Here is a 16,583-nt window from a genome sequence, read left to right as displayed (position 1 = left end):
TTGCTGTAAAAATAGATACTAAATATATAGCAAGCAAAGCTTTAATATTTCCACACAAAACTTTCTGGATCCCTGAGATTATTTAAATAAAATATTAGCATTTTACTTCTCAAGCATTATTGTATCTTATCCCTACAAATTACAACCACTTGTATTCATGTACATTCCTTTCGTTCATTCTATATGACTATATATAACCTATTGCTTCTTGTATGCTTATTTATGGGCTCTGTGTGCCTTTTTTGTGTTTGTCATGCCAGTGTTATATAACATAGAATAGGTTTTTATTATGTGATATGGATAAAAAATGAGACATTCCATTCTGCTGGTGTTTAGCCAACACATCTGTAAAAATTCAGAATCTTGCAATGGACATAAAAGACAGTCATCATGTGTTCTTTGGAATGATGTCACCTGCACATTCTTTACTAGTTTTCTATGTAAGTGACTCCCTGATATACAGCCCTACAACATTTATTCCGCATCCTTTTCTATTCTCTGTGATCATCCTTGTACCTCCTGTCCCGACTTGCTTAATATATGACTTCATTTTTGATGCTAAAGATATTTATCCAATCAGGATAAATTCTCTTACATTTCATTCTCTCATTCTCAAAATATGCCACTTTTCTCTTTCCTAAGGCTAATCTCTGTTTATGATCTCAACTCCTTAGGAAAACACTGCTATTGACTTTCCACAGCTTCATTTTCTGCAAAGTTACACATTTTTCCATGTCCTTCAATTTCACATTCTCTTCTAATTCCTTTCTTCTAATTTGCAGCCACACAGCCAGGCTGCCCCTATTAATTTAAAAATATTCACATATATTTGCTTGCTTATATTTCTCACTCTGTATTGGCCTTAGTCATCCCTTTCCATGGCCTTTCACACTTTTATGCAGATTTCCCACCAAGCAATAACTGCGATGGTTAATTTGAGATTATTTGAGGTTGTTAACTTGAGATCTTTCCAACTTTTTGATGTGGGCATTTGGTGCTATAAATTTCCCTCTTAACAGTGTCTTAGCTGTGTCCCAGAGATTCTGATATGTTGTATGCCTGTTCTCATTAGTTTCAAAAAACATCTTGATTTCTACCTTAGTGTCATTATTTACCCAAAAGTCATTCAGAAGCAGGCTGTTTAATTTCTGTGTAAATGTGTTGTTTTGAGAGATCTTCTTGGTATAGATTTCTATTTTTATTGTGCTGTGATGGTTGGTATAATTTCGTTTTTTTTGGAATTTGCTGAGGATTGTTTTATGTACAACTATGTGGTCAATTTTAAAGCATGTGCCATCTGGCAATAAGAATGTATATTCTGTGGTTTGGGGGTAGGGTATTCTGTAGATGTCTATTAGGTCCATTGGTGAAGTGTTGAGTTCAGGTCCTGAATATCTTTGTTAATTTTCTGCCTCAATTATCTGTCTAATACTGTCAGTGGGGTGTTGAAGTCTTCCACTATTATTGTTTGGGAGTCTAAGTCTCTTCATAGGTCTCTAGAAACTGGCTTTATGAATATGGGTACTCCTGTGTTGGGTGCCTATATATTTAGGATAGTTAGGTCTTCTTGTTGAATTGAATCCTTTACCATATCTACAGTCATTGTCTTTCTTGATCTTTATTGGTTTAAAGTCTATTTTGTCTGAAATGAGGTTTGCAATCTCTGCTTTTTACTGATTTCCATTTGCTTGGTAGGTTTTTCTCCTTCTCTTTATTTTGAGCCTATGGGTGTCATTGAGTGTGAGATGGGTCTCTTGAAGACAGCCAACCACTTGGTCTTGCTTCTTCATTTAGCTTGCCACTCTGTGCCTTTTAATTGGGGCATTTTGCCTATTTACATTCAAGGTTAACATGATAATGCATGGATTTAATCCTGTCATCATGTCATTAGCTGGTTGTTATGCAGATTTGTTTGTCTGGTTGCTTACAGTGTCACTAGTCTGTGTACTTACGTGTGTTTTTGTAGTGGCTGGTGATGGTCTTCAGAAGCTCTTTTAAGGCAGGTTTGCTGATAATGAATTATCTTAGCATTTGCTTGTCTGAAAAGGATGTTATTTCTCCTTCATTTATGAAGTTTAGTTTGCCTGTATGTGAAATTCTTGGTTGTAGGTTTTCTTTTTCTTTTTTTAGAATGTTGAATATAGGCCCCCAATTTTTCTGGCTTGGAAGGTAAAAGATTCACTGCTGAAAGATTCACTATTAGTCTGATGAGGTTCCCTTTGTAGGTGACCTGTCCTTTCTTTTTAGCTACCTTTAACCTTTTTTCTTTCATTTTGACCTTGGGAAATGTGATTATTATGGCCAAATGTGGTGGCTCATACCTGTAATCCCGCCACTTTGGGAGGCCGAGGCAGGCAGATCACTTGAGATCAGGAGTTTGAAACCAGCCTGGCCAACATGGCAACACCCCATCTCTACTAAAAATAGAAAAATTAGCTGGGTGTGGTGGTAGACACTTGTAATCCCAGCTGCTAATGAGGCTGAGGCGGGAGAATTGCTTGAACCTGGGAGACGGAGGTTGCAGTGAGCTGAGATTATGCCACTGCACTCCAACCTGGGTGACAAAGCAAGACTCTGTCTTACAAAAAAAAAAAAAAAGTGATGATTATGTGTCTTGTGGATAATCTTCATGTCTAATATCTTGCAGGGGTTCTCTTCATTTCCTGAATTTGAATGTTGGCCTCTTTAGTGAGGTTGGAAAAGTTTTTATTAACAATATGCTGAAAGCAATTTTTCAAGTTGCTTGCTTTCTCCCTGTCTCTTTCAAGGATACCAGTGATTCATAGATTTGGCCTCTTAACATAATCCCACATTTCTCAGAGAATTTTTTCATTCCTTTTTATTCTTTTTTCTTTATTTTTGTCCATGTTTTTTCAGTAATCCAGTCTTCAAGCTCTGTGATTCTTTCCTTAACTTGTTCTATTCTGGTGCTAATACTTGTTATTACATTGTAAAATTCTTGTAGTGTGTTTTTCAGCTCCATTAGGTGAGTTAGGTTATTTTTTTATACTGGATATTTCATCCGTCAGCTCCTGCATAATTGTTATTCTTAGCTTCTTTGGATTGGGTTTCAATGTCCTCCTGAATCTCAATAGTATTTGTTCCTACCCATATTCTGAATTCTATGTGTGCCATTTCAGCCATCTCACCTGATTAAGAACCCTTGCTGGAGAACTAGCACAGTCCTTTGGAGAACAGAAGACACTCTGGCCATTTGAGTTGCCAGAGTTCTTTCACTGGTTCTTTCTTATTTCTGTGTGCAAATGTTCCTTTAACTTCAGTGTAGATTGAGTACAGTCATTAGAATTCTTTTCTGCATGTTTCCAGAGGGCTGAGGCTTTGCTCAGGGTCTTCATTTGTAGCTGACTTCTTGCCTTTGGTTTGATGGAGGGTATACTAGCAAAGTACTTTGGTGTTGAAGATTTGGGGTGTAATCCAGCCAGCATGTGGCGCTAAGTGCAGTAGTCAGTAGGTAGGCTCTTAATCATGTGGCTCCTCTATATTTCCTCACAGTTGCAGCTGTGCTCCCTCTTAATGCCCTGAATGTGTGGGCTACTCTTCCACCTGAGTGCTGGCTGCAGTTTACAGGCTTGAATTTGTCCAAGTTTTTACTGTGTCGTGGGTGACTATTAAATGCCCTACTTAGTACATCTTGTGGGGAAAATGGTGATTTCACACGTTTTAGAGTCTTCCATTGAAATTAATTCCTTACACTCAGTATTTTTAAAAATACACTTTTGTCGGGTTTTTTTTGTCTTTTTTTTTTTTGAGACGAGTCTTACTCTGTAGCCCAGGCTGGAGTGCAGTGGTACAATCTCAGCTCACTGCAACCTCCGCCTTCCAGGTTCAAGCAATTCTCTGCCTCAGCCTCCCAAGTGGCTGGGATTACAGGCGTCCACCACCAGGCCCGGCTAATTTTTTTTTTTTTTTTTTTTGGTAGAGACGGGGTTTCACCATGTTGGCCAGGCTGGTCTTGAACTCCTGACCTTGTGATCCACCCGCATCGGCCTCCCAAAGTGCTGGGACTACAGGTGTGAGCCACTGCGCCTGGCCGGTGAATTTAAAAGAAGCTAGAAATAACACTAGAAAGTGTTACTCAGTGAACTATAAGTTTTATTTGAGAATGTACATACTATGAAAGAAATACATGGTATTTTATACAATTAATACTATAATACTATGGTATTAGTAATAAAGTCTTAAGATGTGTTGATTGTTTTGACTTTTTAAAAATACTTTCATTTAAAATTAAAATACGAAATGAACCTTGAAGACATTAGGGTAAGTGACATAAGCCAGTCACAGAAAAGAAAAATACTATATGACTCCACTGATATGAGGTACCTAGAATAGAAATGAAAGATCTTTTATAGAGATGGAGAGGAGAAGGGTAGTTACCATGGTCTAGGGGAAGGGTGTTATTCTTTAATTAGTACGGTTTTGTTTTTCTTGGATGAAAATAGTTATAGAGGTGGATGGTGGCAGTGGTTGCACAACAATACAAACGTACTTAATGCCATTAAATTATACATTTTAAATGGTTAAAATGGTAAATTTTTTATTATGTATTTTTTACCACAGCTTTTTAAAGTTTAAAAATCTATTAAAAATTTTAAATAGAAAATGAGCCCATTGGAAGCATCAGTATAAGATCCTAAGAAATAAAAAATTAAATTGAGCTATACAATAAAAATGTAAATATGCTTGTGTGGTAGTTTGTCTCCAAAAAGGTCACCCTACAACCTTCTCTACATTTGATGTATTTTCCCATTGAAAGCCTAGTCTAGACTTTGTTATTTGCTTGGCCATTAGCAAGAATCAGGTATGGTATTATGCAACATCTGAGGCTAAATCAAAGTAACTGTTGCTATTTTTCCTGAGGATCGGGGGACACTTTCTAGTAGAAGCCAGCCCTGTGTACAATGGCTTACCACCCTGTGGCTACCATGTTATGTAAAGCCCAAGCCACATGGAGTACTCTGGAGGATGAGACACCATCTCTAGTAAGACAGAGAGACCAAAGAGTATCAACAGAAGAAGTCATCTTGGATGTGATTATCTAGTTCCACCCTATCAGTTCGACTCAGGCCATCAGAGACAAACTGCCCAGAAGAGCCCTTCCTGAATTACTGATCCAAAAAACTGTGAGCAAAATGTAACAGTGGCCTAGACCACTAACTTCTGGGGTAGCTTGTTAGGCAGCAAATGGTAACTGCAACAGGTAGCTGGTATGATATCAATATTCTCTAGGAAAGATAAGATAAATGGAAAAAATATCCTTTTTTTCCAGTACAATATATGGAAAAAAGATGCTTTGAATTTAAATATCTGCTCATATTTTAAAATTATATACTTTTATATATGTTTTTAAACATTGCTTGAATTAAAGCTTGAATAAAAATACAATGGAGCCCACCCAGTCCTTTTTCTCCAGTGCAATGTAATTGATAAAAATAATTACTAAACTTGTATTTATTAAAAGTGATCATTTTCAGCCGCATATACAAAATCAACAATTTTTTGGGAAAAAAAATAGAAAAAAAAAAACGAAGACCAATAAAGAAAGGCAGATTGCTACCGCAGTTCCTAGAAACTTTAATTCTAACCCTACACACAGTGTGCCTAATTACAGAATGGGATTATTTTTTGGTAAAATGATTTTCTATAGATTTGTTACTGTTCTCAGTATGGGGTAAAGAATATGAAAGTGCTGTCATTTGTATTTGTATTTGATACTTGTATACAAATTTGGGGAAATATTTGGGCTATTCTAAATCTACTCTAGTGCATGAAAATAATATTTCTTCTCCATCATCAACACCAATATCTAACTCTACTTATGAAGGAAAATCTCTGCTGAACTGGCTGCCATACAGCAGATAGATAAACTTACCACAGTGAGCTTCATCAGACCTATCAGAGCAGTCTGGCTTATAGTCACAAAGAAGGTGGGATGCAATGCACTTCTTGTCCCGGCACAAAAAATCAGTGATTTCCGGACAAACCTCAGAGATCTCTCCCACTAGGGAAAAACAAAAAAACAAAAGCAGTATTCCATCAATATTTTCATTAGACTTGAAGATTCCTGTTAGGTATTTTATAGATTTCACACTAGTAAGCAAGTTAAGGATTTCAACAGTTGCCTAAGGTGGACTTCCCCAACTTCCTCTTTCTCAGTCCCACCTTCAATGGTTCAGCAAGTTATATAGATTCTACTTCTGAAATATCTTTTATGCACTTTGATGGTGCTGAAAATCTCCTTGCCTATGATTCTCATGGATGAGACACTCAAATTTGTGGCCCACAACTACCTGGAACCTGGTAAAGGGTATGTGCAGCCTGCCACCAAATCCTGCTCCTTGTCAGCATGCACTGATGAGATTTTCTGGCCATTTGTGCTAATCGTAATGCTCCTGGTGATCTGAGTCTATAGCAAAGACACTAATTTTAATGATATGTTCCTGTCTTTACTGAAAATTTTACATAAAGAAGATGTTAACTTTATTGGTTAAAGCAACTGTCTATTTCTGCTGAATTTTCACATAAACATACTGGCTGCTGGAGGTTTCATACTCTAAATTTTATTTTGCTTTTTCTGACTCCCATGGGGCAAAATTTTCCTTTTTTATACACATAATTAAAGTGTCCATTGACAAGTACAGAGAACTAACACTATTTTATGCAAATTTTTTGTAGATGAAAAAGTATGGACAGTGTTTAATACTCATCCTCGTATAAAAAAATAGTCAAGCCAGCAGACATTGTCAGAAAATTAATTGGCAGCAGACTTCAGGAAATGAATGTGTGTTTTTTTCTAAAACTAAATAGCATGTATTGTGTCTTTTGCGTGATGATCTGAATTTAATTTGATATCACAGTCTAATTTTTATTCATAAGCCAATTTTTCTGCACTGAGCAGAGTCCTGCTACTTCAGTTAGTGTTGTTTTGGTTTGCCATTTCCCCCACCCACCTCAGCCTCCCTTCACCGCACCCCCACTCTACCCTCACCCCCATAACCCTGCCCCCCCCCCCGCCCCACTTGGCTTCTTCTGTTTACATCAGTTTTAAACAGAGGTATGACTGTTTACATCAGTTTTAACGAGAGGTATGCCTGCACTCGCTTGTGCAGAAAACATTGTTCCAGATTTAATCGACCGGGTTTATGTCCCTTCACATGGTTTTTAAGATTATTTAAATGTCTAATTTATTTTATTGTAACAGACATTGTGTTGCCAACATTGCCTATTTCAGTGGCACATCACAACCTAATTTAGATAGAAAAATCAAACATTTTAAATGGACAAAGGAAAAAAAGATAAAAAGATATTTTTCTTTCATAACTGACATTGTATTGGTTGAGGATCAGTACAGACCTTTCAATATGTACACAATTCCTAACACATGTACCAAAAATCTAAAAACCTATATATTGTAATTCTTTTTTAAAGTGATTCCAGTGACTTTCCAGCTTAAAATTTGGAAGCAAATTTTCCTTAAGAGGCTATCAAGTACCAGTATCTTCACATGTTGATAAGCTGTTATCTACATCCCACCAATTCACAACTGAATAGCATGTATGCTACATATGCAAATTTTTGACCTTTCACAGCACAGTAACAAAGTTATTAGGAAAATAGGACTATCACAACCAAAGAGGCTACACAGTGCCCACAATTCTGACAGCAGAGCCACGATCAAGGAGTAGTTTTCTTTAGGAAAAAATTCTACTACAAAACAACATGGGAATAGAAGTAATTTAAAATGCTAAAGACGTTAGATGCAAGATTGTGACTCCATATTGCCATTTAATATGCTTTGTATTATAGGATATAAAAACTAACCCCCATCGATGGAATGTTAAGCTGACACCCAAGACAGTGAAAGCATCCCATAATTCAATATCCCACACTATTCTCTGGTTGTACCAAAAAATAAACAACCAGCGAATGATTTCACCTCTTAAAAAAAAGCATTTACACTTAAAAAATAGGATGCGATGGGATTCCCTCCTTCTTAAAAATGTTTCTGGAGCTGCTACTAAACAACTTGCATTTACAAAATGGTTGATAAAAATATTCCCCTGGATTGTACAAGAAGGGAGACAGGGACCACTGATAAGACATGGTACATAGTATTAATCAAACTTGGCTACTTTCTCTCCTGCTTCATCAGAGGCTGGACTCTCCTCAGTTTTCCTTTCCCCGTTTTCTGCAGTTAACTCTTCTTTACTTTCGTGGTTAGCCACTTAGGCCTGTTTTCCCTTTGCTCTCCTTTTCCCTTTTGTTTGTGCTTTTTTGTCTTAAGATGTATCCTTCGCTGCTGCCTTTTTCGGCTTCGCCTGCACTTTTGCAGGAGCAGGTTTACCTGACAACAGCGCTGACCTCCTGTTAGGCTCTTCCTGTGGCGGCCCCTGCAGCAGAGCTGACCTTCCTCTTGGGCATTCTGGCTCCGGAAAGGCGCGTGCGCGGTGCCTGGCGCTGCCGCTCCTCCACCCTCCGAGCTGCTGAGACCCCTGGCGGGGGATGGTGGGAGAACCGGATAGAACCGGATCGGGAGCCCGCCTTCTCCTCTGCCCGCCTAAATTTTTTCAGTTCACGGGATCTTAATAACCCATGTAATAACCCAAACTACTTCTTAGAAAATGCAAAGTATTCTTAACAAAAATCCTAACTCTGCAGGAAGGTCATTCATGACATCTGACTTCTTTGCATGGCCACACACCTTCCCATCGTACACGTGGGGACTGAGGCTGATCATTACCTAGTACATAAATCCAAACCCCCTAATAAAGACATTAAAAATCCTTTGTCCTTGGTTCCAGCTTAGTTTTCCAGTCTCATTTTCTGTGACTCTCAAGTACCTGCAATTGTTCTATATCCTATGACTGAAGGTTTCACAAATCTGTCCCTTGCTCTTCGTTTTTTCATGCATTCACAGACGCTACTTCCTGTCTGCCCTGACTATTCCCTCCAGAGCCCCAGGTGCCCGCTGCCCAAACTTATGATTCAATGAAATGACTTCTCTCTCTCTACTTTTGTCTTGCCTTTCTCACTGCCATCTTTGCCCCAGGTGAAACACTTCTGTCTCATGCCACCTAAGTACCCTTTTATTCCTATATTACAATGAGTATCATCACATATAAGAGCTATTTATGCATGGCTGGCTGTCCCTCCAGACTCCAAGCTCCTTAGAACCAGAAGTTTTTATCGTGTTCTCTTGGGCCTCACATAGAACCTGATATATAGTTGGCTCTTTATAAATCTTGGTTATCATAATTTCATAAACAATGGTTTCATCTAAAGGGGGCTTAGAAAAGTGAATTGACATAGAATTTTTAGAGCAATTCTTATATTTAAATATTATTTCATCAGATATGTAGTCAAATGACAATACTTCACAGATTCATAGTGACTTATATTAAAGGTTTACAATTTTTTTATCAACTTCAACAAATTAAATAAAATTCAGCAGTTCCTTTGTTACATAGGTGATTATAGGTTCAGAGGTGATGTACCCGAGTTGGAGGTAATTTACTGACAATTAGGCAGTACTTCCACAAATAAAAAGAACACAACTCTACAGACTTGACTAAAAGTGCATATCCAGAGTCTTTGGATTATGCCCATAATACAATAGCTAAAACCTGTATGATATCCAAAAACAATTTACCAGTAAAATTTGGTATATACAAATATGAAGACTGAAGAAAGAACATCTAAGACAACAGCAAATGGTCCAATTATGGGCATTAAAAAGACGAAGACTTAAAGGTCATATTTACCAAGTAGTTTAGGAACTTTGCCACATAATTTTAATTAACACTAGTGAGAATTTACAGTTAACCCTAGGGCAGTATGTGGACATTTTTCCATATGCAAGTCTATGCATTTGAGATTATTTTATTTTTCCATGCCATAGGATGTAAAGCCATATAATTACTCCACAGGGGAAATGTGCTTTGACGTCACTCTAAATAGTTGGTTCTTTGGCTTTTATAAAAAAAAAAAAAAGGCTAAAATAGGCTACATCTCTAAATAAGGCTTATTTTCTTTGATAATATAGAATAGCAAAGCCATGAAGAGAAATAAAGTGATGCTCTGAATTGCAGTAAACTGAACAATGACTAGAATATCTATGAAATATTAGGTGTCCAAAGAAAAAAAAAACAAACAGCCTCACATATCTTTTTTAAGAATACAGTAAATTGAAAAGATAGATTTTTTTAATGAAAGACTGTTTTGCATGTGTTTAGCGATTTTATATTTTTTATTCAGCCAAAATGGTAATGATAAAGGCAAAAACTATTCACCTGGTTGTCAAATATATGAAATGAAAGATATCTCACATATTCTATATTTGATGATAAAAGAATGGATGGAACATTGGTGCTCACAATAAAAGTTGAAAATAACCTGGCCAGCAGATTATGGCATATGAAAAAACTAGAATATTTATTTTGCTAGTAAAAGACTGACAAACAGAGATGTAAAGACCTAACTAAAGCATGAGAAACTCAAAGATCCTATGAAGGCCATGGAAAATAATGCAGCCATAAGAAAAGAAAATTTAATCCAGTAAGAACATAAGGTATATATAGGACTAATCTACTGTAGATTTAAACAAACTCTCACCAACATGAAAGTGACATCAATTGAAAACTAGTTTCATTTTACTTTGAAACAGAGCTTACAAATCCTCGATCCTATAAATTTCAATTTGGATTAAAATCGTTTTGTACACAGAGTTCATTACACTGAACTAGATATAATAATTCTATAGATAATATTTATGAAGAAACACTTGTTGTTTTATTACTTTCTTAAGCTGATGACATTCAATATGCTCTGAGATTCCAGACGGCAAGTTTCATATGGACATGCATTTCTAAGTACCTTTGTTTTTCATGTAACCACATGAAGAATATTAAAATGGGCATAATCCCTGCTTTTGAAGACCATGTTATTTAGATGACAAATCCACATATTCAGCTTTGGAATCAACTGAAAAGAAACAATTAGGGTTTCTAAGGCTGCTATATATGTATGGAAGACCTAGTGAAATTCCAAGTACAAGAGAACTTTCCCATGGAATACAGTGAGTCAGGAAACATATCTAAGAAAAGTCCTAAGCAAGTAAACATCTAGATGCATTGAAGGCATGAAAGGAACTTAGACCACAACAAAGAATTTTAACTATCAAAGACTCAAAGATGTTCATGAGTGAGCAGGAGTTAAAAAAACTGATCAGACTTACAAAGGTATGTTGGTCTGTGAAGTACTGGAGAAACTACGTCTTTTGGTTCTGAAAATGCAGATTGACATTTGATTTAATGTGATAAGTAAATGGAAACCTCTGAGCTTTTAAAACATATTTTATTATGGTAAGAGTTTAAACACATAAAAATGTAGAAAAAAAATCTCTTCTTCGTTACACAATGTCTTTAACATTTTGTCGCATTTTTCTTTTTCAATTTTTTTGTAACTAGGTTAAATACTTGTAATCATAACATATACACAATATTTTCTCTACCTTTTTATATTTATCATATCATAAATATTTTGTCTGATTTTCACAGTAATCACTAATATCTATAAAATATAATGAAAACTGAATATACCCCTAATTTAGTTAATAATTCCATTATTATTCATCACAGAGTTGTTTCAGTATTTTATATTTAAACAAAACTATGTTTAGCTTCTTCATAATTGGAAGTAGTTATGTAAGACAGACTCCTAACATGCCACTATTGGGTATAAAAATGTATCAATGGATTTGTGTCTTTTAGGGCTTTTGATATCTATCAATAAAATTAATTGCTTTTTTAAAAAACTACACTGGTTTATTTTATTATTACTATTTTTTTTTTTTTTTTAATTGAGACGGAGTCTTGCTCTGTCGCCCAGGCTGGAGTGCAGTGGCGCGATCTGGGCTCACTGCAAGGTCCTCCTCCTTGGTTCATGCCATTCTCCTGCTTCAGCCTCCCCAGTAGCTGGGACTACAGGTGTCCGCCACCACGCCCGGCTAATTTTTTGTATTTTTAGTAGAGACGGGGTTTCACCCTATTAGCCAGAATGGTCTCGATCTCCTGACCTTGTGATCTGCCTGCCTCGGCCTCCCAAAGTGCTGGGATTACAGGCGTGAGCCACCGTGCCCGGCCTTCTTTATTATTTTAAAAATATTTTTAATTTTCATAGGTTTAGGGATGGAAATGGTTTTGGTTACATGATGAATTGTATAGCGATAAAGTCTAGGCTTTTACTGCAACTATAATACAAATAGAGTACATACATTACACTCATCAGATAGTTTTTCATCCCTCGAACTACTCTCTCAGCCTCCCTCTTTCTGAGTTTCCAATGTTCTTTATACCACTCTGTATGCCACTCCATATATCCATAGCTTAGCTCCAACTTTTAAGTGAGAACATGCAGTATTTGGTTCTCCATTCCTGAGTTACTTTGCTTAGGACAGTGGCTTTCAGTTCCATCCAAGTTGCTGCAAAAGACCTTATTTCATTATTTTGTATGGCTGAGTAGTATTTCATGGTGTATATATACCACATTTTCCTTATCCACTCATGGGTTGCTGAGCTCTTAGGGTGATTCCATATCTTTGCAATTGTGAATTGTGCTGTTGATAAACATACACATGGAGGTACCTTTTGTAAATAATGCCTACTTTTCCTTTGGGTAGATACCCAGTAACGGGATTGCTGGATCAAATGGTACATCTACCTTTAGTACTTTAAGAAATCTCCACATTGTTTTCCATAGAGGTTGTATTAGTTTACATTTCCATCAGTGGTGTATAAATGTTCCCTTTTAACAATATCTGTGCCAACATATATTATTATGCTTTTAAAAAATATTTTCAAATGTTTCCAGTGAGTGGGAAGCATATTCTATGGTTTCATTAATTTTTCTGTAGTCCAATTTGTAATATAAAATTAATCTTTTAAAAAACTGTTGCTATTTTGTTATGAATTATAAAAATAACAAGAAAACCCCATAAATCAATTTTCTGCAAATAATACTCCTTATTTAAGATGAGCTTTATGCTAATTGCATATTGTCTAATAGTAAATTTATTCTTTAAAAAACTGAAAACTGACACATGCACTCTCTTTTTCATGTTCACATACAAGTAAATATGTATGAACATCTGGGTGCATTAATTAAAACAGAAATATTAAAATGCATTTTAGTAGCTAGAAAACTTTTCTTATTTATTTTTATAATTTCAATTTCATTTTAGATTCACAGGGCACATGGCACAGGTTTGTCACATGGATATATTGTGTGATGCTGAGATTTAAGATACAAATAATCCTGTCACCTAGGTAGTGAGCTTGTCACAAAAGTTAGCATGTCAATCTTTGCCCTCCTCCCTCTCTTCTCTTGTCAGTAGTTCCCAGTGTTTATTGTTGCCATCTTTATGTCCATGAGCACCCAAGGTTTAGGCCTCATGTTAAGTGAGAAGATGTGGTATTTGGGTTTCTGTTCCTGTGTTAATTCACTTAGGATAATGGCCTTCAGCTACATCCATGTTGCTGCAAAGGATATATCATTCCTTTTTATGGCTGTGTAGTATTCCATAGTGTATAATATGTACATTTTCTTTATTCAATCCACTGTTGATGGGCACCTAGGTTGATTCCATGTCTTTGCTATTGAGAATGGTGCTATGAAGAGCATATGCATTCATGCATCTTTTTTTTAGTAGAAATATTTATTTTCTTTTGAATATATATCCAGTAATGGGATTGCTGAGTTGAATGTTAGTTCTAAGTTCTTTGAGAAATCTCCAAACTGCTTTCTACAGTGGCTGAGCAAATTTATATTTCCACCAGCAGTGTATAAGCATTACCTCACAAGCATCTGTTATTTTTTGGCTTTCTAATAGTAACCATTCTGGCTGATGTGAAATGGTATCTCATTGTGGCTTTAATTTGCATTTCTCTGAAGACTGGTGATGTGGAACATTTTTCATGTTCGTTGACCATATGTATGTCTTCTTTTGAGAAGTGTCTGTTCGTGTCCTTTGCCTACTTTTTAATGGGGTTTTTTTTTTTTGCTTATCAACTTCAGTTGCTTATAGATTCTGAATATTAGACCTTTGTTGCATGCATAGTCTGAATGTTTTCTCTCATTCTGTAAATTGTCCGTTGACTCTGTTGATAGTTTCTTTTGCTGTGCAGAAGCTTTTTAATTAGGCTCCATTTGTCAACTTTTGTTTTTGTTGCAATTGCTTTTGAGGACTTAGTCATAAATTATTTCCCAAGGTCAGTCAAAAATGGTGTTTCCTAGTTTTTTTTTTTTTTTTCTAGGATTCTTATAGTTTGAGGTCTTCCATTAAATCTTTAATCCATTTTGAGTTAATTTTTGTAAGAGGTGTGTGGCCTTATTTTTGGGTTCTGTTCCATTGGTCTATGTGTCTATTTTTTATACCAGTACCATGCTGTTTTGGTTAATGTAGCCTTATAGTTTGAAGTCAAGTAATGTGATGACTCTAGCTTTGTTCTTTGTGGTCAGGATTACTCTAGCTATTTGGGCTCTTTTATGGTTCCATATGGATTTTAGGATAGTGTTTTCTAATTTTGTGAAAAATGATATTAGTTGTTTGATAGGAATAGCATTGAATCTGCTGACTGATTTGGGCAATATGGCCATTTTAATGATACTGATTCTTCCAACCCATGAACATGGAATGTTTTTACATTTTTTGTGTTATTTATAATTACTTTCAGAAGCATTTTATAGTTCGTCTTGCAGATATCTTTCACCTCCTTGATTAGATGTATTCCTAAGTTTTTTTTGCTTTTTGTGTGTGTGTGTGTGTGTGTGTGTGTGTGTGTGACTGTTGTAAATGGGATTGTGCTCTTTACTTAGGTCTCAGCTTGAACCTTATTAGTGTATAGACATGCTACTATTTTTTGCACATTGTTGTGGATCAGTTACAGGGGCCTTCTGGAAGAGTCTTTCGGGCTTTCTCAGTATAGAATCCTATCATCAGCGAAGAGAGATAGTTTGACTTCTTACCCTATTTGGATGCCTTTTATTTCTTTCTCTTCTCTCATTGCTGTGGCTAGGACTCCCAGAAAATTTTCTATAAAACTGTTTTTTTGTTTGACTTTTTTTTAGCTTTTTAATACATGAATTTTCCTTGTCATCTATCTGTTTTGACTTGTTGATAAATTATCTTTGGACAGTTTTTATGGTAGGCATGTTTCAAAAGTTTTGAATTTGCAAGCAAAAGTTAACCTCTAGTTAGACCTGGTAATTCTGGAGAGGAAACACTGATTGCTATTGAGCAGTGCAAATATGTAGACCAAGATAATGATTTGAACCCCAGTCCTTATAAGAGTTGTAATCTTTGATAAGTCATTTAATGTGATTTCCAAATGAGAATAATAATAATCACTTTCTCATACAAAGTACAGTGTGTTTACATCTAGCGATGCCAACAATTTAGAACCTTCCATTTATTCATGCCAGAAACATGTATTAAGCAACTGTCAGACACGATGGAAAATATTGAGATAGCTTTCACCTTCGAGGAATTTATGATCCAGTGATGAAAAGTTATTAGTAAAACAGTATATTTAGTGCTATAATTGAATATATTTATGAATTGCTATCAGAAGACAATAAAAGCGGCCCCAGCTTGTACTGGCGTGTTAATATAAATTGTTGATGACCTTTCGAATTACCTACCACGCTAGCTGGTCATTTAACCAAGTAGAATAATAGGCCAGACACTCAATAGAAAGGGATCAATTCCTTTTTGAGTTTCCTTATTTATAAAATTCCATTCTTCTCAGTTTCCTTATCAAGCAAGTTTGGCAACCTATTACAAATAAATATGACTAGAAGATTCATATTTACATAAAGGAAGAACAACATCTGAGAAAATAAAGGGGACATATATTTTGGGAAGATTATGCACCCAAATGTCTCTTCACAGATGAACTACTTATTTCATTTGGTTGCTCTCTTATTCTAGAAGGAACTATCAGAGGCAAGTTTGCAAATAAAAGGACATCTCAGCACTGCCAATGATTTGATATTACATGACCAGTATTTTCAAATATCTAGAACATACACATAATAGAATATTTTCGATTCACCATGATAATTTAAGTCTATCTCAAAAGAATTAGGTTTAAAGGTCAATGCACATATCAGGCAATTAATAGCAACACATCTGAAACTGTAACCTTAGTGATCTCAGTGACAGCAAACTTCAGTTTGCATCAAAATTATCAGAGGTGTTAACAGAGTTACTGGACCATGTATTAGTGCACAGAAACAGTTTAGAAAAATATTTTAAAATGTGATTTCACTGGCAATACACAGAGGCAAGGTGCATGCTGAAAGGAGTATTTCCTGAAGTTTGAATTTTCATATTTTAAATAAAAAGACGACTTCATAAACTGTATGTATACTTGTTTGAAAGAAAAGTATACATATATATATACCAAGCTCTCTTTTCTGACATTTTATCTTTAATATTTTGTGCATGGACATATTTTAAATATCCAGTTTTTAAAAATGAATTCTTCATATAATTTTAGAAAAAT

General features: G+C 35.7%; 1 protein-coding gene and 1 pseudogene across 1 annotated transcript in view; both read right to left on the bottom strand.

Annotated features, from left to right (window-relative positions):
- MALRD1 (MAM and LDL receptor class A domain containing 1) overlaps nt 1-16,583 on the bottom strand; it is a 642,247-nt gene that overhangs the window by 239,941 nt on the left and 385,723 nt on the right. Inside the window, 1 exon segment of the mRNA XM_055092251.1 lies at nt 5,894-6,022. Within this exon segment, the coding sequence (XP_054948226.1) occupies nt 5,894-6,022 (129 nt within the window).
- Nucleotides 8,088-8,442, bottom strand: LOC112440995 (non-histone chromosomal protein HMG-14-like; annotated as a pseudogene).

The sequence above is a fragment of the Pan paniscus genome, chromosome 8 (genome assembly GCF_029289425.2).
Source record: "Pan paniscus chromosome 8, NHGRI_mPanPan1-v2.0_pri, whole genome shotgun sequence".
In the NCBI taxonomy this organism is placed as follows: Eukaryota; Metazoa; Chordata; class Mammalia; order Primates; family Hominidae; genus Pan; species Pan paniscus.
This window is presented reverse-complemented; position numbering and strand designations above follow the sequence as displayed.